The sequence below is a fragment of the Capricornis sumatraensis genome, chromosome 9 (genome assembly GCF_032405125.1).
Source record: "Capricornis sumatraensis isolate serow.1 chromosome 9, serow.2, whole genome shotgun sequence".
In the NCBI taxonomy this organism is placed as follows: domain Eukaryota; kingdom Metazoa; phylum Chordata; class Mammalia; order Artiodactyla; family Bovidae; genus Capricornis; species Capricornis sumatraensis.
This window is the reverse complement of record NC_091077.1, coordinates 13,280,246-13,303,975: the sequence shown is the minus strand read 5'-3', so window position 1 is coordinate 13,303,975 and position 23,730 is coordinate 13,280,246. Positions and strand designations below refer to the sequence as shown.

At 41.7% G+C, this 23,730-nt stretch overlaps 1 protein-coding gene across 3 annotated transcripts; it reads left to right on the top strand.

Annotated features, from left to right (window-relative positions):
• Positions 1-349: 349 nt before the first annotated feature.
• On the top strand, positions 350-18,945 carry LOC138086149 (zinc finger protein 791-like). Of its 3 annotated transcripts, XM_068980955.1 has the most exons (5): positions 350-431; positions 15,827-15,953; positions 16,135-16,195; positions 16,537-16,704; positions 16,948-18,945. In XM_068980955.1, exons 1-5 carry the CDS (start codon positions 402-404, stop codon positions 18,179-18,181), a joined length of 1,620 nt encoding a protein of 539 aa, XP_068837056.1. In that variant the 5' UTR covers positions 350-401; the 3' UTR covers positions 18,182-18,945. The 3 variants fall into 3 exon arrangements, with proteins under 3 accessions (XP_068837056.1, XP_068837053.1, XP_068837055.1); XM_068980952.1 differs by having other exon boundaries at positions 16,537-18,945; XM_068980954.1 differs by lacking the exon at positions 350-431 and adding an exon at positions 10,397-10,406 and having other exon boundaries at positions 15,834-15,953; positions 16,537-18,945.
• Positions 18,946-23,730: the final 4,785 nt, after the last annotated feature.

The following is a 23,730-nucleotide window of genomic DNA, read 5'->3' as shown; positions in this document are numbered from 1 at the left end:
GTGAGGGCACTTCTCAGTGTCCGTTTTGGGGAAGAAGTGTCACAGTTCCGTGAGGGCCTCGCGGCCATCTGGTTCAATGCAGTGACCATGGAGGGGACAGTTCCGGCCTCCCTGCCAGGTCAAGGTCCGAGCAAAGACGTGACCTCCGGCCTGCTTGTCACTCAGGCACGGCAGGGCGGGGCCTTGCGAGCTGTCCAATCGGGAGAGTCGCCGGTTACGTACGCGTGAGCGCCTGTAAGCGACGCTCCAGTGTCGGGCGTGGGTGGCGTGGACTGCGTGCTGGTTCCCATTCGCTCCCGCAGCGCAGCAGATCCCCCTCTCCGTGTCCTTAAAAGGCTCCCGTGGCTCCGCGGCATCCTCTGTCAGTGTGACCTGCGCTTGCCGCGGCAGTCGTGGAGTGGATGACTGGGAAGCCAAGAAACCAAAAAATGGTGAGCTGGGGGAGCCGGGTGTTGGAAGACTGGGGCTGAGGGACCTGCTGGAACTGGCCGTGGTGGGACCCGGGCCTCCCCGTGGTCAGCTTCGGACCCGCGGACCCAAGACCACCCACCCCGAGCGCGGCACGCAGTGCACGGACTCAGCGGGCAGTTGGGACCCGGAGCGGCCTCTCTGCTCACCGCTGCGGCTATGTCTGCTCCAGGTTGTGTGGTGTCCACGGAGAGGGTTGTAACGGGACAATCCTGACTCAGTATTCGGGGTCCCTGCATTAGAGGAGCAGCGGTCTATGGGGTCCCTCCTTTCTCCCCGGGGTGGGGGAACTCTTATTTCCCCTCACTTTTCAAATGTATGAAGAAGAACAGTGTCACAAATCCACGACCCTGTCTCCCTACTCCAGCTCTTCCCAGGGCAGGAAACAAATGCCTAAATTTCCAGATCTTTTCCCGATATTCCCAAACGCCATCTTCCCCTTTTCAGTTCTTAGCTTCATTATTAACTACTTGCCCTCCGTGGTGCATTTCAGGCTACGCAGTATTTTAAATTGTTTATTATTAATCCACAGAGCCATGAATGACTCTTTAAAGTTTAGGGTTTTTGTCTGTGTATGTTTTCCGTGAGAAGAAACCAGAAATTAACCACCGGGAACTACACTGTATTTAAGTCTTGTGCCATCCCCTCCTTACTCCGCCCCACAAGCTTTCCCAGCCACAGACATCCTATTTTGTTTTTGGGTGGAGGTTCCTCTTGGGAGACTCCTGGGTAATCAGCCTTTTCATCATAGTTCCAGGTCAGCCTTGTCCCTCCCTGAGTTTGTGACCTTATTCACTTTTAAGCCTTTTTTTTTAGCTGTATGGGTCCTAGTTGAGGCATGTGGAATCTAGTTCCCACTAGATCCAACCAAGGATTGAACCCGACCAAGGATTGAACCTGGGTCCCCTGCAGTGAGAGCACAGTCCTAGCCACTGGACCATCAGGGACGGACTAAGTCTCCATCTTTAGTAACTGTAAATGTATTTAATCAATAGATCTTGAAAGAGAATATAAAATATTTCCAAAGGGAAGAAAGAGGTGAATTTCAGAAAAAAATATTCCATTATACCATTCCATTAGTTACATTTTTTCTTTTTTTGTCACATAACTGACTGTAAGTAACATTCAAAATCTTTTTTTTTTCTTTTCTTCAATTATTATTTACAGTTTCTTGGCATGGAAATGATAATTCGCTGACATCTACTTTCTGAAAGGAATAGATATTTGTGTTTTGTTCTTGAAATAGAAAAAAATGCCTTACAGTTTTCCTCCCTTCTTTATACATAAATACTGGGTTGAATGGTTCTGTTGGATTATTCAAACACTGGGGATGTGTCATTTAAAATATCAATGGAGTTCATGGCAATGACAGTGGGAAGCCCAGACCTGTGGGCTCTTAGCTCTTAGCTAAGGCCCCCTTGAGCCTGCAAAGGGAAGTACTCAGAGGACCAGTTGTTCTGTCTGGGGAGCCTTCCCCTGCAAGTGTCCTACCTGCTCTGACCAACCATGGAAGGAGCTTTTATAGTGAGAGAAGATACAGCGCTGGAAAGGTGGGGATGCACTTGTGACGGTGGGGGATCCAGAGTGACGCCCTGAGACCCTAACTGTTGATTACCAGGTTGAACTTTGCACTGTAACTGTACGTATGAACTACTTAGAGTGATTTGAGTGTGTTGAGAAAGTCTGTGAAGGTCAGAAATTGTGTCTCCTTGGACAAGAGTTTATGAATTGGCAAATTCATTTAAGTTAGAACTTTACATTGAATCTGGTGGAGAGTTTTCTCACATGTAAGAATTGAAGCCTGGAGAGGGAGCATTTGTTGGAGCCTCCAGAGTTCATTTCTCTGGCTGTTCAGGTGGCTGACCCTCATCACTGACACGCTGTCAGTTCAGTCGCTCAGTCGTGTCTGACTCTTTGTGACCCCATGGACTGCAGCATGCCAGGCTTCCCTCCTTCACCGTCTCCCGGAGCTTGCTCAAACTCATGTCCATCGGGTCGGTGATGCCATCCAACCATCTCATCCTCTGCCGTCCCCTTCTCCTACCTTCAGTCTTTCCCAGCATCACAGTCTTTCCTAATGAGTCAGCTCTGACACACTCCAGGGGTTGCATTCCCACAGTGGGAGATCTGGACCTCAAACCTGGGAATCTGAGTTTCTTCTGAATTATAGGGAAATAGGCTGCTAATCTCACTGATTCAAATATTTGCATTTCTTTCCTTGTATACATTTATATATTGAATGTTGCAGGGTTTTTTAAACATTTTTTTGATGTGGACCATTTTTTAAAGACTTCATTGAATTTGTTACATTGCTTGTTTCATGTTTTGATTTTTTGGCCCCAAGATATATGTGATATCAGCTCCCAGACCAGGAATTGAACCTCCACCCCCTGCACGGGAAGGTGAATCCTTAACCACTGGATGCCCTGTTGCAATTCTTTAGTTTCCCTTCATAGTCTGTGACATTATTTAATATTGAGTGTATAGTATTTATGATTCTCAAGCTTTCAGTGTATGTTAACAGAGAGACAGTGGGAATAAGACAAAAAACTCTGGAACTAAACAGAATATTCCTTCCTTTTAGGCAAGAGATCCTCAAGATATGAGATGGGTGTATTTGAGTTCTTAGGTGGCTTCTACATTTGTAGGTCAGTTTTTTGTATGTGCTTGTCCTTAGAGAACTTTGAAATTTTAAGTGTTACAGTACTGCTGAAGCAAATGAATTCATAAGGAAAAGTATTCAAAATGTACATAAAATCGCTGAAAATCCTAGTATATTTAATGGATTACATGCAAATTCCTCATGCATTACCTGTGCAAATTCCTCATGCATTACTTATTTCTGAAAAAGCCCCCAGAGTGAGCTATAAGAAGCTATGATGCCCCCTTGTTGTTTTTGTTAAAAGGAGATTTGAAACTTTTCATTTTTTATGGTTTAAACTTTTATAAGGGTTAGCATTTAAAGGAGTAAATCTTAGAAGGGTTTCCTCTGTAGATAAGTAAAAACTACTAAACTTAAAAAGTTCAAAGCAAAAGTAAGTTAATTAAAATAAAGGCTATTAAATATAAAGATATGGTATATGCATATTACTCAGCTAATTTTAAATCATCATGGGAAGGTTAGCAAAAATCTTTAAGATAAGACTGTCAAAAGTAGACTCATGCCAGGGCATCCTGGCCCCTCAAGTGGTCTTGCTTCAGCTGCTCCCAAATAACCAGTGTAGATCATTTTAAGGCTTTAGTGAAATTTTTTTTCTTCACAAGTTTCATTTCTGGCCACACTGTGTGGCATGTGGGATCTTAGTTCCCCCACTGATTGAACCCACACCCCTTGTGCTGGAAGGCAGAGTTTTAACCACTGGACCACCAGGGAAGTCCATTTCTTGAGCATCTTGATTTGGTGTTTCTTTATCAAAAAAGAAGCAATTGTAAATGCATATTTTTCTTTCCCACCTTTGTCTTTGTCATGAGTAGTCACACATTTTTTTTTTGCTGTTTGTTACAGTTTAAGCCCCACTGATCTGTTAAATGACAAAAATACAATTGAATAAATGTTAAAGGTTTAATTGGTTTTATTAAGTGATTCAATCAGACAGCATCCCATCTAGGGAATGGAAAGGTGTCCAAATGGAAGGCTTAGATGGGTAGAAGGCCAAAAGGATATGGAAAGAGTGAATTATCTTGCTTTGAGGGATAATAAAAACCTATATGGCTGATTACCTCACTGGCGCTGGCCAGCAAATGAAAAGCAAAAATAAGCTCAGACTGGTTTAAGATGACATTCCTGGGGGAAATTGGCGCTCAGCCTTCTTTGTGGCCCAATTCTCATATCCATACTACTGGAAAAGCCATAGCTTTTGACTATACAGACCTTTTTTGGCAAAGTGATGTCTCTGCTTCTTAATACACTGTCTGGGTTTGTCATAGCTTTCCTTTAGGGGTCTACTGTTTCTTTTTAACACCTTCCTTTTCCCTTTGTGCCCCAACCTGATAAGCAGTCTGAGTCCTCCGCTCTAGAGATGACAGGAGATTCTAGCCACACAAGCTCCCGGCTTTGGGCAAGAATTTTTGCCCCAGTCCCAACCTCCAACCACAATGAACACCCAGACAAGGCTCCTTTTTGAAGCCATTTCAGTGCTGCTTTAGAGGAAGGAAGATCTGATCCAGTGAATCATAAATGAAATTTTAATTTAGTTTCTGCCACTGGAAAATTATATTGATAAATGGAACCCCACTGACCTTTATTGCTAATTACTTAATATGGCCCAATGTAAATAGGGTTTTGAAGGATGGAAAACCATTATACAAACTGTTTAATGAGGAAGTGATTAACCCCTCCTTTTAATTGGCATATTTGGTCTATTCACAAACCTGGAAAGAATGAATGACATCTCACATTGGATTATGGCAACCCTGAGGCTGTCGTTTCACCAAATAAGCCCCAATTCCTAGCCCCCATCATTTTGGAAATGACTGACTCCATCCACTCAGCAGCTGCTAAATATCCTGCCCTCACAGATTTGGCTAAGTCATTTCTGTTCAGTGTCTATTTCAGCAGCCTCTTAGCACACTTGGCCTTCACCTTTACCTGGTCACCCTCAGAGAACCTCAGCACCATTGCCACTGCACATGGTCTCTGCAGGCAGGGTCTGACCTGCACCACCATGTGCCATGAGCATGAGTGATGTGACATTAATGACATCTCTTCTGAGGACATCAGAACATAAAAAATGTTGAAATATATTTTACCCCATTTAAGCTATTACTTGTAAAATGGCCCACCTGGAATAGTTCTCGCAAAAAAAAAAAAAAAAGGCTGTGGACTCTGGTAAAAATGCCAAATGATAGGCACTCCCCTCTGTGCCATCAGACCCTGAGTCACAGTAGAGGCTTCAGGGACCTCCGCTCCTGCCTCTGGAGTTTCCCGTCAGGCCTGAAGCTGTCCACAGGCTTCTAACCAAGGTCCTGCCCTGGCCTTGCACTGTAGGCCACTCGAGCTGCAGTTACGTCTCTTGACAGAGCTGTGCTGAAAACAGATAGCCCTGAAAATGGGACCTCCCAACCAGATTCCCATGAGGATTTGGAACCCTGTAAACAGCATCCCAAGAGCTCAGCACAGCTGTGGGGACCCCCCTAAGACAAGGTACAGTTGACCCTGGGACCCCCACCATAACCTACCTGCAGGTGGGGTGGAGGCCCCTTGCCAGATGCTAAAGGTCATCACCCCTTCTCAGACCCCTAGGCTCCCTGTGAGCTCCTTAGGATTCCCTGAGTGATGAGCAAGGGGAGTTCACAGACTTCAGAACATCTCCACATTCATACATGATCCAGGTTTTCACCCCTTAGTTGGACATCCTGCTAAAGGAGGGTACTCAAGGGTCCACAGTGGACCCAACATCAGCCTGTCGTCTTAGCCCTGACCAGCAGTTGGCTTGGAGAGCATGTGTTTAGAGACCCCTGGGCAATTGTCTAAGAGTGTGTGATAAAAGAATTCTGGGAATCTCTTGCCTAACAGGTATCCCCGCTATACATCAAGGTAACACTTGTCTGTATATATACTGAGGCCTCCCCAGGACACTCTTACCCACATCAGAGCACATACGTTGGAACATGGCATTGAGTGGGGTTTTAATTCTCTGCAGGGTGCAGGCCTTTATAAGAGTGCCATAGTGACTGAAGTAACTTTAAATCAACTGAACGAAGATGGCCTTTCTCAGTCATCTGAGATGAATATTAATGCCTTTTTTACTTCATCTTTTTTTTCCCTGATAAATGTTACCTTTCTCTACAGCAGTTTTAGGTTTATAGAAAGCCTGGTTACAAAGTACAGAAAGGTCACACTTAACCCCTCTGCCATCACTTAGTTTTGCCGTTTTTTATATCTTGTATTATTGTGGTACATTTGTTAAATTCGTTGAACCAGTGCTGATACATTACAGTCCACAGTTTAGGACAACATTGACCCTTGTTTAGACAGTCTGTGGGCTTTGGCAACGTAAAATGAGCTTGTTTCTGTCATGTCTGTGTCATGTATTATACTTTCAGGCCCTGAAAGTCCCCTGTGCTCCCCCTATTCATTGATTCATGCCTCCCTCCTACCCCCAAATCCCTACAGACAGAGATTTTTCATTGTCCCATGGTTTTTTTCCTTTCCAGAACTGTGGTTGGAATAATACAGTATGTAGCCTTATTATGTTGGCTGCTTTCACTTAACAATATGATTTTACGGTTCTCTCTGTCTTTTTGGTTTGATACCTCATTTCCTTTTAACAGTGAATAACATTGCATTATATTGATGTTCCATTGATTATTTTTCCATTCACCTGTTGGAGAATTTCTTGTTTACCTGTAAGTCTTGGCAATCATGAGTAAACCTTTTATAAAAAATTTTTATGAATGAAGCTGTTTTGGGTGAGTGGTGTTTTCTTTTGGCTGTACTGGGGCTTCCTTGCTTCACCAGCTTTTCTCTAGTTGTGGAGAGCAGGGGCTACTTCTAGTTGGTGTGTGCAAGCTTCTTGTGGTGGTAGCTTCTCCTGTGGCATAGCCTGGGCTTTAGGACACAGAGGCTGCATGTGGTTCCCAGGTCCTAAAGCACAGGCTCAGTAGTTGTGGTACATGGGTCCAGTTGCTCTGCAACATGTGGGATCCTCCCACACTGGTGATGGAACCCATGTCTCCTGCATTGGCAGGCAGATTCTTTACCCCTGAGCCACCAGGGAAGCCCCTGTGATGGTAAGTTTTCAACTGATTCGGTAAACTACAAAGGAGCCTGGTTGCTGGATTATACAGTTAAGTATTGTAAGAAACTGCCCATTTTCCCATGCAGGCATACTGTTTTCCATTCCCACCAGCAGTGAGTGAGGGTTCCTGTCACTCCACATCTTCTCCATCCTTTAATGCTTATTCTGTTTTTTTTTAAATTTTAGGATTTTGTAGCAAGTATCTAGAAATGATATTATTCTTCTTTTATTTGCAATCTAATGACATATGCTAAAGCCTTTGACTGTGTGGATCACAATAAACTGTGGAAAATTCTGAGAGAGATGGGAATACCAGACCACCTGACCTGCCTCTTGAGAAATCTGTATGCAGATCAGGAAGCAACCGTTAGATCTGGACATGGAACAACAGACTGGTTCCAAATAGGAAAGGAGTACATCAAGGCTGTATATTGTCACCCTGCTTATTTAACTTATATGCAGAGTACATCATGAGAAACCCTGAACTGGAAGAAACACAAGCTGGAATCAAGATTGCTGGGAGAAATATCAGTAACCTCAGATATGCAGATGACACCACCCTTATGGCAGAAAGTGAAGAGGAACTAAAAAACCTCTTGATGAAAGTGAAAGAGGAGAGTGAAAAAGTTGGCTTAAAACTCAACATTCAGAGAACAAAGATCATGGCATCCGGTCCCATCACTTCATGGCAAATAGATGGGGAAACAGTGGAAACAGTGTCAGAATTTTTTTTTGGGGGGGGGGGCTCCAAAATCACTGCAGATGTTGACTGCAGCCATGAAATTAAAAGACGCTTACTCCTTGGAAGAAAAGTTATGACCAACCTAGATAGCATATTCAAAAGCAGAGACATTACTTTGCCGACTAAGGTCCGTCTAGTCAAGGCTATGTTTTTTTCTGTGGTCATGTATGAAGGTGAAAGTTGGACTGTGAAGAAGGCTGAGCGCCGAAGAATTGATGCTTTTGAACTGTGGTGTTGGAGAAGACTCTTGAGAGTTCCTTGGACTGCAAGGAGATCCAACCAGTCCATTCTGAAGGAGATCAGCCCTGGGATTTCTTTGGAAGGAATGATGCTAAAGCTGAAACTCCACTACTTTGGCCACCTCATGGAAAGAGTTGACTCATTGGAAAAGACTCTGATGCTGGGAGGGATTGGGGGCAGGAGGAGAAGGGGATGACCGAGGATGAGATGGCTGGGTGGCATCACTGACTCAATGGACGTGAGTCTGAGTGAACTCCAGGAGTTGGTGATGGACAGGGAGGCCTGGCGTGCTGCGATTCATGGGGTCGCAAAGAGTCGGACACGACTGAGCGACTGAACTGACTGAACTGAGCTGACATAAGACATGAGCATCTTTTCTTATGCTTACTTACCATCTATGTGTCTTGGTGAGGGGTGTGTTCTGATATTTTGTCCATTTTTAATTGTGTGGTCTATCTTACTGTTGAGTTTTAAGAGTTGTTTAGATATTTTGGATGCTGGTCTTTTATCAGATAGGTGGTTTGTAGAGATTGTCTCCCAGTCTGTAGCTTGTTTTCAGTCTCTTAACCCTGTCTTTCATAGAGAAAGTTGTCATTTTAATGATGTCAGTTTACTCATTTTTTTTCTTTCATCAATCCTGCTTTTGTTGTGTTAAATCAAAAAACTCATCACCAAACTTAAGGTCACCAAAAAAACTCAAGGTCACCTAGATTTTCTCCTATGTTTTTTTTTCCTCCAGTATTTTTTTTTAAATTGAAGTATAGTTGATTTATAATGTTGTAGTTACTACTGTATAACAAAGTGATTCACTTACATATTTTTTAATATCTCTTCCATTATGGTTTATCACAGGGATATTGAATATAGTTGCCTGTGCTTTATAGTAGGAGCTTGTTGTTTATCCATTCTATATATAAAAGTTTACATTTACTAACCTTAACCTTGTGGCCTATTTATTTTATACATTTGTACCTCTTAACCTCCTACCCTTGTCTCCTCTCCCCACTTCCCATCCCCACTGGTAACTGCTAATTTGTTCTATCTGTGAGGCTGTTTCTGTTTTGTTATTTTCATTTGTTTCCTTTAGATTTCATCTGTAAGTGAAATCATACAGTATCTGTTTTTCTGTCTGACTGACTTAGTACCCTCCATCTATCCATGTTGTTGTAAATAGCAGAATTTCATTCTTTTTTATTGTCAAGAAGTATTCCAGTGTATGTATATACCACATCTTTATCCATTAATGGGTTGATGGATGACATTTAGGTTGCCACCATATCTTGGCTGTTTTAAATAAGGCTGCTATGAACACTGGGGAGTGTGTATCTTTTTGAAAGTGTTTTCATTTTCTTCAGACATATACCCAGGCTTGGAATTGCTGGATCATTTGGTAGTTCTTGGGCTTCCCTGGTGGCTCAGTGGTGAAGAATCCACCTGCCAATGCAGGAGATGCAGGTTCAATCCCTGGGTTGGGAAGATCCCCTGGAGAAGAAAATGGTAACCCATTCCAGTATTCTTGCCTGGGAAATGCCATGGCAGTGGAGCCTGGTGGGCTACAGTCCATGGGGTCGCAAAGAGTCGGACATGACTTAGTGACTAAACAACAACAGTAGTTTTAAGTTTATTGAGAAACCTCAGCACTGTTTTCCCTATTAGTTGGCACTAATTTTGCTACTAAGAGTATACAAGGGTTCCCTTTTCTCCACATCCTCACTAATGTTTGTTATTTGTGGTCTTAATGGTATCCATTCTGACAGGTGTGATGGGATCTCTAATTGTCTTTGATTTGCATTTCTCCAGTGATTAGTGATGTTGAGCATCTTTTCATATGCCAGTTTATCATCTCTGTGCCTTCTTTGGAAAAATATCTACTTGGGTATTTTGCACATTTAAAAAAAATTTTTTTTTTTTGGCTGCACCATACAGCACATAGGATTTTAGTTCCCCAACTAGGGATTGAACCTGTGCAATAACCTGTGTTGGAAGTGCACAGTCTTAACCACTGGACCACATGGGAAGTCCCCCTTTTGCTAGATTTGAATCAATCAGGTTATTTTTTTTCTGGGAGTTGTATGAGTTGTTTCTGTATTTTGGATATTAACCCCTTATGGCAGAAAGTGAAGAGGAACTAAAAAGCCTCTTGATGAAAGTGAAAGAGGAGAGTGAAAAAGTTGGCTTAAAGCTCAACATTCAGAAAACGAAGATCATGGCATCTGGTCCCATCACTTCATGGCAAATAGATGGGGAAACAGTGGAAACAGTGTCAGAATTTATTTTTTGGGGGCTCCAAAATCACTGCAGATGGTGACTGCAGCCATGAAATTAAAAGACACTTACTCCTTGGAAGAAAAGTTATGACCAACCTAGATAGCATATTCAAAAGCAGAGACATTGCTTGCCAACAAAGATCCATCTAGTCAAGGCTATGTTTTTTCCAGTAGTCATGTATGAATGTGAGAGTTGGACTGTGAAGAAAGCTGAGCACCGAAAAATTGATGCTTTTGAACTGTGGTGTTGGAGAAGACTCTTGAGAGTCCCTTGGACTGCAAGAAGATCCAACCAGTCCATTCTGAAGGTCAGCCCTGGGATTTCTTTGGAAGGAATGATGCTAAAGCTGAAACTGCAGTACTTTGGCCACCTGATGAGAAGAGTTGACTCATTGGAAAAGACTCTGATGTTGGGAGGGATTAAGGGTAGGAGGAGAAGGGGACGACAGAGGATGAGATGGCTAGATGGCATCACTGACTCGATGGATGTGAGTCTGAGTGAACTCCGGGAGTTGGTGATGGACAGGGAGGCCTGGCGTGCTGCGATTCTTGGGGTCGCAAAGAGTCGGACATGACTGAGCAACTGAACTGAACTGAACTGATCAGACATTAACATTTGCAGATAATCTTTCTAATTCAGTACGTTGTCTTTTCATTTTCTCAATGGTTTGTCAATGGTAAGTTTGATTAGGTCCCATTAGTTAACTTTTGCTTTTGTTTCCTTGACCCCACCCCCTCATCTTGTGTTCCACATTTTTCCCTATGCATCTCTTCCAAATTTGGCTGTTCCTGAGTTGTATCCTTTATCATAAACCAACCATAGTAAGCCAAGTGTCCTCCTGAGTTCTCAGAATTATTCCAGTAAATTAGCAAACCTGAGGGATTGTCAAGGGGATCTGTGAATGTACAGGCAGCTGGGTAGAAATGTCAGTAGCCCAGGCGCCTTGTTTGTGGCCAGCAGCTTAAATGGGGACAGTCTTGTGGCAGTGAGTGTTCAATCTGTGAAGTCTAATGCTAACTCCAGGGAGCGTTAGTATTGACCTGAATGGGTGGACACATATTTTGATGACATAAAGTTGGAGTGCTAGTGTTAAGAGATGCCACATATTTGATGTAAGGAGGGGGGAAAAGACCTGTCACTGTCACAAGCTCTTTTATCCTCTACTCTGACATTTGGGGAGCAGGAATACCCTGGGCATATTTTTAAATGGCTGCTTTTTTGTCTCGCTGATTTTGGAGACAGCAGTGTCCCTATTACCTAAATTCTCTGATGGTTCTGGGTCTAAGAAGAGTTGGTATTTAGTTAGTTGGTTATTATCTTGTGAGGATGCTAAATGCTAGCTTCTAAACTCCTTACACAACCGAACAGGAACCGGAAGTCTCTGACCTCAATTTTTTTTTAACATTTTATTTTACATTGGAGTATAGCCGATTAACAAACACTGTTGTGATAGTTTCAGGTGAACAGCAAAGAGACTCAGCCATACACATATATGTATCTGTTCTCACCCAGACTCCCCTCCCATCCAGGCTGCCACACACAGAACATCGAGCAGAGTTCCTGTGCTATACAGTAGGTCCTTGTTGGTTTTCCATTTTAAATATAGCAGTGTGTACATGTCCATCCTTGTCTGCTGACAGCTTTGTACTTTTATCCCTCCTTATTCCACTGTGGGTGCCCCACATCTGACCAAATACTAAGAAAACCTGAGGGTTCCTGCCTTTGGTGCTGGCAAGCAAGTCCATGGTAGTTTCTGCCCGAGAGTATGCAAACTCTCACCCTAGCCTACCCTCTAATCTCAATTTAAAAAAAAAAAACAGGCCAGGCGCCTTATCTTGCTCTCTGAAGGCATTTCCCATGCTTGAGAAGCCCACCCTCCCCTCCCCAGACACTTCCATTGTAAAAATAAAAAGCGTCATACTCTCTTGCTATTGAGTACATGTCATCAGTCTAGATACCTGAGTTAAATCTTAGATGTGGGCCACATGCTTGTGCAGGAGACTGTAAGACTTACAGAAGAGGGAATGTGGTTTTTATAGTGTAACACTACTTAATTATTCTATTGAAAAGTCCTTCACATCTTTCCATACCAGTTCATGTCACCTTTTATATTTGTTTATTAAATACACAGATAATCTGTTTTTGACTGAGCTGGCTCTTCCTTGCTGCCTGCGGGCTTTCTCTAGTTATGAGAAGAGGGCAACTACTCTTCATTGGCAGTGCGTACACCTCTCATTGTAGTGGCTTCTCTTGTGGAGTGTGGGCTCTAGGGCATGTAGGCTTCAGTAGCTGCAGTACGTGGGTTCTAGAGCATCAGCTCAATAGTTGTGGTACACAGGCTTGGTTGCTCTGCAGCATGTGGGATCTTCCCAGGTTAGGGATCTGTGTCTCCTGCACTAGAAGGCAGATTCTTTACTGAGCCACCAGGGAAGCCCCACCCTTTATTTTTTAAAAGTCAATGCAAGGGTGAGATTATGTAACCAATTCTTTCAAAATAGACCTCTGTCTTGTTAGCAGTTTGTGCTGCCAGAATCTGAGTTAAAACTCAGATTGCCACATCACAGGGCAAACACAGTAAAATTATGTTCTTCTCCAAACTTCATTAATTCTTTTTTTTAATCACATATATCCCAAAAAAGAATGTACAAAATGCTTTATTGGAGAAGGCAATGGCAAGCCACTCCAGTACTCTTGCCTGGAAAATCCCATGGGTGGAGGAGCCTGGTGGGCTGCAGTCCATGGGGTCTCGAAGAGTCGGACACGACTGAGCAACTTCACTTTCACTTTTCATTTTCATGCATTGGAGAAGGAAATGGCAACCCACTCCAGTGTTCTTGCCTGGAGAATCCCATGGACGCAGGAGCCTGGTGGGCTGCCATCTGTGGGGTCGCACAGAGTCAGACACAACTGAAGCAACTTAGCAGCAGCAGCAACATCAAGAACATCTTTCGTATTTTCATCTATCTCCTTTACTGTTTTCCAACAAAAATAAAATTTTTCCATGAAGATTATTAAATACCTCATTCATTCTTTTTTAGTACCTAATTAAATGTGTTCTTAAAGAAGCCAGATGCAAGCTTCTAGATATTCTTTCCTGGTGTAATTACATAGGAGGGGTTCAATCCTACAAGCAGCCGGTTGTGACACTACATGTAAAATACTAGCTCACTAGAAACAATACCCAAGTGATTTGGTCAGGGGGCGGGGGTGGTGCAGATCACATAAGTACCCTCTGCTGAGCATAACAAAATTCAGACACTGAGAATGAAGAGAATTTGTGATGTACTGTAAACAGTTGAGACACACCAAGCCATTCTTACCAGTTAGGTTGGTGGAAAATGAAGTGAAAGTATTAGTCGCTCAGTTGTGTCTGACTCTTTGAGACCCCCATGGACTGTAGCCTGCCAGGCTCCTCTGTCCATGGAATTCTCCAGGCAAGAATACTGGAGTGGGTCGTCACTCCCTTCTCTAAGGGATCTTCCCAACCCAGGGATCAAACCCAGGTCTCCTGCATTGCAGGCAGATTCTTTACTGTCTGAGCCACCAGGGAAGCCCTAGGTTGATCGAGTCACTTATAAATCCCAGTTCTCAGATAACCAACGATGGACAAACACTGCGAGCAGGCGTTCCTAAGAATCAGCCCTCCCAGGCCTGCTAATGTGGCTCTGCTGCACACTTTGTAATAGGACACCAATAGGAGCAAGCACTGTAGACCCACTATAGAAAGAGTAACTAGAGCTGACCCAAGCAAGAGGTGGTTACTTCCTTACAGGTTTAACAACAACATAAACACGTGAAAATTATTTCTGCATTTCTTCTATGATCACTAAAAGTCTTACTGTTCTATAATGGTAGGGTCCAGGGCACCTTGAGAGAAATGCTACATGAATTAAAGAAGTGTTTCCATTTAAGACCATCAGTTCCTGTGAGAAAAACAAGAAATGGGGATTTCTTGTTCTGTTCCATAACTGAATGAAGAAATCCTACCATTGTAATGACTGTGTGGGAATCTTCTCTCTCTCCCATCCCTGTGGATATCATCAGTAGGTTAGTTAGTGGTGACCTTTACAGAGACCAGCGTTTAGAGAAATTACGTGGCTGAGAGATTCCTCTGCCCAGAGGCTCAGCTGTTACTTTCCTGTGCACCACAGGAGGCCATGGAAATGAGAGCAGTGGGGAGGCTGCCTGTTGAATGAGTGGCTGGTTGAGAATCACTGCCCCCTATAACTGGAGAAGGGAAGCTTTATGTTCTTTTAGAGGAAAGCACTACTGAACCCTTTGTATTTTATAATGACAGGCACATTCACCATCAAGCCTTTGTGGTCTTCAGCAGACTCCCTTGCAAATTGCAATTCTTATTCATTTCCTCAAGGTCCAGGGTACATTGTTATGATTTTGCCAGAAAAGGCTCTTCTGGCATCTTTGCAGTGTATCCACAAGGATGTGATAAAGATGGTGTGAAGCTCCTCTGAAGCCCATAAATATAGAGATTTTGTCTAAGTTGCCATGCCTTCTCTCATGCCTGAGCACTAACTTCAGAATAGCTTCCTAGTCCCATGAAATAGGACTGTGAAATAAAAAGGAATAACTGAATCTCTGTCAAGTAAGTAAAAGTTAATACATTCCCACAAGATTATTTTCATTATCTGATCACTACTACTATTTTTTTTTTTTTTTAATTTTGGCTGTGCTGGGTCTTTGTTGTAGCACATGGGATCTTTAGTTGTGGCATGTGGGATCTAGTTCCTTGACCAGTGACTGAACCCATCCCCTGCATCAGGAGTGTGACATCTTAGCCACTGGACCACAGGCAAGTCCCGTGCATCTGACTGCTTCTAGTAGCCTGGATTACTTCAGGACAGTATGGCCAGCTGGGCCTAACAATAAGCTGGATTTACATAGGACTCTTGGCCTCTCATCTTTGATGATGGGAGTAGAAGAAAAAACTTCCAGTTCTTCACTGTTTTTGTCCATTAAAACCTCATGCACATGTGACCCTGTGCTTAATGGAGTACTGTGTGATATGGTGGGTATTAAAGGAGGTGAGTTTTTCTCTGGCAGAACTGACAGTCTTAAAATGGAAATATTTCTTTCATTTGGAGTTCACATTGCTCCAGCATACTCTGGACCCTACCATTAGAGAATAATAAGACTTAAGTGATCATAGTAAAAATTTAGAAATAATTTTCATGTATGTGTTCATGATGCTGTTAAGTTTGTGAGGAAGTGGTAGAGAGTAAGAATTTTGATTATTAGGTCACAGAATAAGTTTCATAACAGCAGCACATGTAAGCTTATGGATGGACTACAGATTCCCAGTACTGTCCATCTCACCCATCTTCCTGTACACATATTTGTGATGTTTTAGGACCCAGTGGCCTTTGAGGATGTGGCTGTGAACTTCACCCTGGAGGAGTGGGCTCTGCTGGGGCCTTCACAGAAGAAACTCTACAGAGATGTGATGCGGGAAACTTTGAGTAACCTGGCCTTAATAAGTAAGGATGATGACATTCCTTCACTTAGAGAACAAGTGGTTCCTGCCCATCAATGTTGTTCTCAGATTTGGAATGGGGAAAGGGAATTCTTTGATAAATATATCATAGTTTGAGGTCATCATAGATCTGTGAAGTAATAATTTTCCTATAATTTACTGATCTTTTGGGGTCTGCATTTTAGGGGATAAATGGGAGGACCATAACACTGAAGATCAGTACAGAATCCAGGAAAGAAATCTGAGGTGAGTTGCACTTAAAATGGGAAGCTGTGTCCCATATGGGAATCTCATGTCATGAAACAAAAGGGCCCAGTTTCAAACTTATTTGTCAGAAAATTTTAATGAAAAATGTTTTCTTTTGTCATGCTGTCTCCCAAATAGCTTACTTTGAAACATGTTCAGAGACTGAATATATAAATATCACTATGATAATAGCAATGGTTGAGCTGCTTACAGAGCATTCACTATATTCACTTTTAAAAACTATATAGTGCATAAAACCCTACACTTTCCTTGTAAATGGTAAAAATGTAATACTAGTATTCATTATTAAGTCAGTGTGTTTCTGATTTCTTTTTTAACAGATGTCATATGTTACAGAGACTCTGTGAAAGTAAAGAAGGTAGTCAATGTGGAGAAAACAGCAGCCTTATTCCAAATCTTAATCTGAACACGAAAAATTCTAAACCATGGGAATGCAGTGTGTGTGGAAAAGTCTTCATGAGTCGTTCATCCCTTAATAGGCACCTGAGATCTCACACTGCACCCAAACCATCCAAGTATCAGGAATATGGAAGGAAGCCTTATAAATGTAGAGTATGTGGGAAAGCCTTCAGTTATCTCCAGCCTTTCCAAAAACATGAAAGTAATCATGGTATAGAAAAATCCTATAAATGTAAGGAATGTGGGAAATCCTTTAGATATCGTCAATCTGTTCGAAAACATGAACGAACTCACACTGGAGAGAAACCCTATCAGTGTAAACAGTGTGGAAAAGCCTTTCGATACCATCAAACCTTTCAAACACATGAAAGAACTCACACAGGAGAGAAACCCTATGAATGTAAGCAATGTGGTAAAGCCCTCAGTTGTCCAAGTTCCTTTCGAAGCCATGAAAGGACTCATACTGGAGAAAAACCCTATGAATGTAAAAAGTGTAGTAAAGCCTTCAGTTGTCCCAGTTCTCTTCGAAAACATGAGAGAACTCATACTGGAGAGAAACCTTACGATTGTAAAGAATGTGGAAAAGCTTTTATTTCTCTTGGAAGTTTTCAAAGACACATGATAACACATACTGGAGTTGGACCTTATAAATGTAAGGACTGTGGGAAAGCATTCAATTGTCCCAGTTCATACAGAATACACGAAAGATCTCACACTGGAGAAAAACCCTATGAATGTAAACAATGTGGTAGAGCCTTCAGTTGTTCCAGTTCATTTCGAACACATGAAAGAACTCACACTGGAGAGAAACCTTATCAATGTAAGGAATGTGGAAAAGCCTTCCATTGGCTCACCACTTTTCAAGTCCACGTGAGAACTCACACTGGCGAGAAACCATATATATGTAAGCAGTGTGGTAAAGCCCTCAGCTGTCCCACTTCCTTTCGAAGACATGAGCGGACTCACACTGCAGAGAAACCCTATGAATGTAAGCAGTGTGGAAAAACCTTCAGTTCTCCTCTAGGTTTGCAAATACATGAAAGAACTCACACTGGGGAGAAACCCTATAAATGTGAGAAATGTGGAAAAGCATTCGTTTCTCTCACAAGCTTTCGAAGACATATGATGACACACACTGGAGATGGACCTTATAAATGTACGGAATGTGGGAAAGCATTTAATTGTCCTAGTTCGTTTCGAATACATGAAAGAACTCATACAGGAGAGAAACCCTATGATTGTAAAATATGTGGTAAAGCCTTCAGTTGTTCCAGTTATGTTCAAGTACATGAAAGAACTCACACTGGAGAGAAACCCTATGAATGTAAGGAATGTGGGAAGGCATTCATTTACCGCACAACCTTTCGAGGTCACTTGAGAGTGCACACTGGTGAGAAACCATATAAATGTAAAGACTGTGGGAAAGCCTTTAGTCGACCCAGTTCATACAGAAGTCATGAGAGAATTCACACTGGAGAGAAACTCCTTGAATGTAAGCACTGTGGGAAAGCCTTCAATTGGCCCACATCCTTACATAAACATGTCATGAGAATGCACACTAGATAAATTATAACTGATGAATACAGCAGAGTTCTCTAGCTTAACAAACACATTCAAAGTCATGTTAAAACTACTGGAGAGAAATGCTTTAAAGTGTAAATAACATGGGAAAGCCTGATGTGGATTAATTCACATATAATAGTACTCCAGAATATTCACATGAAAGAAATGTTTTAAAAGTTAAAAATATATCCTCTTTATTAGTGGCTTATTCTGAAACTCAGCCTTTAGTTATGGATTCTACTTGTTAACTTTGCAAATGAAGACTGAGTTGAAATAATTCTGTAAGAACTCTTTAAGCAATAGTACTTAGCAAGCTTAGTGGGTAGTATTTTTCTCCTTAAACTAGCTTATAGAATTTTTGTCTTTCCATTTTGAAATCTGTTGGCACCATGGGTGAACTGGAATATAATGTAGTGTGCCAACATTATATAACGTGCCAAAATATATAATTTTTAAATTGTTCTGTAAGTAAAGGGGTCATGGAATAAATGACACTGGTAGTTGTTGGGATTTTCCTATTGGCTTCCTGTAGCAGGTACTGGATATTTCTTACCCACTGTAAATATTCTTTCGTTAGAAAAACTTTTGTCAAAAGAGCCTTTTTCCATTTTCCTTGCTAATAAATAGTTGGCATAAAGTTGTAAGTATGCAGAGTTTATCATAGCATATAATCTTATTTGACTTAGTTATACCTTTTCTCTCAACTCTGTCATTCCATCTGACTGTGATTTGGGTAATAGGCTTTACATTAAAAGAAGAGACCCATGTTAACATCACCTGCATACTTAAATGAAGCAGCTTTACATTGTTTGTGAGTTTGGTTATTTTAGATTTAAATTTATAACTACAGCACCTTTGCACTGTAGTGACATTGCCGCCCCCCGAAGAGCACATTAAAAATCCTCCTACAATAAGCTGATATCACCATTTAGGGTCTCTTTTATCCATAATGCAGTTGGAATAATTATATGATATTTCTGAAGTCAACTAGTGGCATTACCATCCCTCCATTCATATTCAGCACCTACTATGTGCCTGTGCTGTGAATACAACAGTGAACATAACTGATGTGGTTTCTCCTCTCACAGGGCTTCAAGTCTATGAGATTAAAAAGTAGCTAGAAATGTCATGCTGTTAACATTTAAGCTTTTATTTATTTTTGTAATAACAGACCAGTAAGTCTTTATATTTGTGAAAAGAAGAGAGACCTGTGACAAGACCATAAAACAGAATTGGAAATGGTCTGTTGGAGTGTGTTCTGTCAACATGAGTAATATGCAGTGACCTACATTTTCTAGAACCTGTTCTTTTTAGAGTTCCATGTTAGAATTCAACACTAGCCTCCCTTGCATGACATCTGGAAGGCAAAGTGAAGAAGGCCTTAGTTTTTGACCCACATAGGAATTTCACATGTACCTGGTTCCAGCCCATTTTCCTGATTCTTGGCCCAGCCAGTCCAGAGTATCCTGGTTCCCCCCACCTACATGACTTCCACTTTCTCAGACCTATTCCACAACAAAGATCCACCACAGTTTGGATTCTTCTGTAAGTGCTCATGTGTCCACTAGGCAACAAATTTAAGACTGTTGTGGCTGGAACAGTTTTATGATGCACTGACTCCCCTCTTTTCTATATTGTATTTATAGAAGGTCTAATTTTTGTAGCAAACACTTGGTTCTGTTGATCCTGCTAGTGACCGAGTGCTCCTGATTCCACATCAGTAGCTATGATGGTGCAGTCAAAAGGAACCACATGATCCTGCTGTGTGTTCTTCTACTGCACTGTTCAGTGATAATCTGTGACCCAGTCCTTCCATGTGAGAATCAGCACCTTCCTCTAATCAGATAAATTGTGGCTATTTCCAATTACTCAGTTAGTTGAACATAATTCCTCAGTACATTTTCAGTTATGTTTAATTGTATGTGACTGAAAACGATGTTTCTTTTTTTGTTTGTTTTTTAGGTCTAATGCTTCTGTAGATTTTTCTTAACTGTTTTATTAACTCTTTCAAAAAACTTCTATACTAACAAATATTAGGATATATTGAAACATCCCATTGTAATTGTGGATTTTTACATCAACTTGGTGTGTTTTTTTTTTTTCAGGTTAATCGTTAAACATTTTGACTCAGTATTAAACCATGTATATTTTTCTTTAGGCAGATTTTATTTTTCCATAGTACAATTTTTGTCATGAAATGGATTTCTCATTTGTTCTTAATTAAAGTTTTCAATCTTTTTTGTTAGTGCCTTCTTGCCAAAAACTACCAGGTTGGAGGGCATACATGTATACTTATAGCTGATTCATTTCACTGTACTGCAGCAGCTAAGACAACACTGTAAAGCAACTATACTCCAATAAGAAAATAAAATTTAACTTTAAAAAAACTACCAGATTCACACTTGTATCCAAATAGGGTGGAACAAATCATAATAAGGATGGCCACAAAGCATAAATGATAATAGGGTTGTATAGGTAAGAGATTGTCCAAAAAGTCGTCTTATAGGATTTGGACTTGTGTTAGGTATTATCTCCTTTTTGAAATTTCAACTCAACTGAGGCTTTATGAGTTTTGATAAACTGTCAAGAACACAAACCTAACAAGGGATAAAGACAGGGTTACTAGTCCAAGCAGGGCTTTCTTGCTCACAAACCATGCTCTTGATGCTCATTTTTCAGCATAACTCTTCTACCAGGCACTGTAGGCTCAAAACATACACAATTTAGCATATATAGGGTGCTGTACACTCCAGACATATGGGCATGAAACAAGTTCTTGAAATTCTGGTACTCATATTTCTGGGGGGAAAGAGATGGTTAATAGACAGCACAGTCTGGGTTTATAAATGAAAATTAGGGCTGTGAAGAAAGTAAACAATGCAGACTTACATGGTGGTATAATGGATAAGAATCTGCCTGCCAATGAAGAGGATGTGGGTTCAATCCCTGGTCCAGAAGATTCCACATGTCTCAGAGTAACTAACACCTGGTGCCACAACTACTGAAACTGGCACGTCTAGAGCGTGTGGCACCACAACGAAGAGTAGTCACCCCTCGCAACTAGAGAAAGCCTGTGTGCAGCAACAAAGACCCAGCACAACCAAAAATAATTTTTTTTAAGTAAACAATGCTATAGGATAATAAGGACACTGGGAATGTGTGTCTATGGAGGGCTGGGGCCTCAAAAGTGAGCATGTCATCACAGATCATTTTTTATTTCCACCATCTTGCATCTTAAACACTTTGAGGAACTGCTTGGGTGCAGATGTAAAAAGTAAGGGGCAATATTGACAATCCTGCATTCCTGGGATTAACAGTAATGGTTTCCCATAGAGACATGGTTCATCTTCATTTTTGCCATAGTTAAAATTTTTACTGCATGCAATAGTAACAATGAGGCTTTATTGCATGTGATAGTAATCATACTTTACAGAATGAAGAATTAAAGACCTGGAGAGAAAGGACTTAGCCCCCAACAGGTCTTTCTTGCAACCCACCTTAATTAGGAAGCACCCTCTAAGGCTGCACCTGCCCTCTGCCTATGCACAATTGGAGAGAAGTGAGAGGGCTCACAGGATCTGTCTTGTAAGTCAAGCATATCTGCACCTTTTATTGCATATCATTAGGCCACTGCCAATGGTCTAGCTGTCTGGTCCCACCACCAAGAACAACTTCTTATCCAAGGTCACCCCTTTAGGAATAAAGAACTCATAACATCTTGCCTCACAATTACCCAAACATAAGTTTAGGTCACAAACATCCATGCACATAATAAACCCTCAAAGCTTCAGAGGCTCATTTCAGTGCACAAGAAACTGACTTGAGTTTCTGAGACCCATACCTACATCTCAGACCTGATGCTATATATGACCTTGGCCCAAATATGCCAGCAAATCTGGAAAACTCAGCAGTGGCCACAGAACTGGAAAAGGTCAGTTTTCATTCCAATCCCAAAGAAAGGCAATGCCAAAGAATGCTCAAACTACCGCACAATTGCACTCATCTCACACGCTAGTAAAGTAATGCTCAAAATTCTTCAAGCCAGGCTTCAACAGTACGTGAACCATGAACGTCCAGATTTCAAGCTGGATTTAGAAAAGGCAGAGGAACTAGAGATCAAATTGCCAACATCTGTTGCATTATCAAAAACACAAAAGAGTTCCAGAAAAACATCTATTTCTGCTTTATTGACTATGCCAAAGACTTTGTGTGGATCACCACAAACTGGAAAATTCTTAAAGAGATGGGAATACCAGATCACCTGACCTGCCTCCTGAGAAATCTGTATGCAGGTCAGGAAACAACAGTTAGAACAACGTGGAACAACAGACTGGTTCCAAATTGGGAAAGGAGTACGTCAAGGCTGTATATTGTCACCCTGCTTATTTAACATAGGCAGGGTACATCATGAGAAACACTGGGCTGGATGAAGCACAAGCTGGAATCAAGATTGCCTGGAGAAATATCAGTAATCTCAGATATGCAGATGACACCACCCTTACGGCAGAAAGCAAAGAACTAAAGAGCCTCTTAATGAAAGTGAAAGATGAGAGTTAAAGAGTTGACTTAAAGCTCAACGTTCAGGAAACTAAGATCACGGCATCCGGTCCCATCACTTCATGGCAAATAGATGGGGAAACAATGGAAACAGTGACAGACTTTACTTGGGGGGCTCCAAAATCACTGCAGACGGTAACTGCAGCCACGAAATTAAAAGACACTTACTCTGAAGAAAAGTTATGACCAATCTAGATAGCATATTTAAAAGCAGAGGCATTACTTTGCCAACAAGGTCCATGTAGTCAAAGCTACGGTTTTTCACATGTATGGATGTGAGAGTTGGACTGTAAAGAAAGCTGAGCACCGAAGAATTGATGCTTTTGAACTGTGGTGTTGGAGAAGACTCTTGAGAGTCCCTTGGACTGCAAGGAGATCCAACCAGTCCATCCTAAAGGAAATAAGTCCTGAATATTCATTGGAAGGACTGATGTTGAAGCTGAAACTTCAATACTTTGGCCACCTGATGCGAAGAACTGACTCATTTGAAAAGACCTTGATGCTGGGAAAGATTGAAGGTGGGAGGAGAAGAGGACAACCGAGGATGAGATGGTTGGATGGCATCACCAACTCAATCGATTTGAATTTGAGTAAACTCTGGGAGTTGGTGATGGACAGAGACCTGGCATGCTGCAGTCCATGGGGTAGCAAAGAGTCAGACACGACTAAGTGACTGAACTGAACTGAACAGGACATTCATAAAACATAAAAGACATTGAGAGTCCTCTGCCCTAAGGGCCTAGATAGAATGCTGGGACCCCCTCTGTGTTGGTGAACTTACCAACAAATGCACCTTATTCCACATTTTAAAACTCCACTGGCAATAAAATTGGTGGGCTTACTTCCCAAGCTAGGGGTGGGGGGTCCCTAGAGCTGATGGCAAATAGACTTTATAGGACCCCCTAACACCTTTTGCAGGAGCTACTCATTATGCTCTGGCCATGGCAGATGTTTGTATAGGCATATTACTCATCTGTGCCACCAGATTTCTGAAG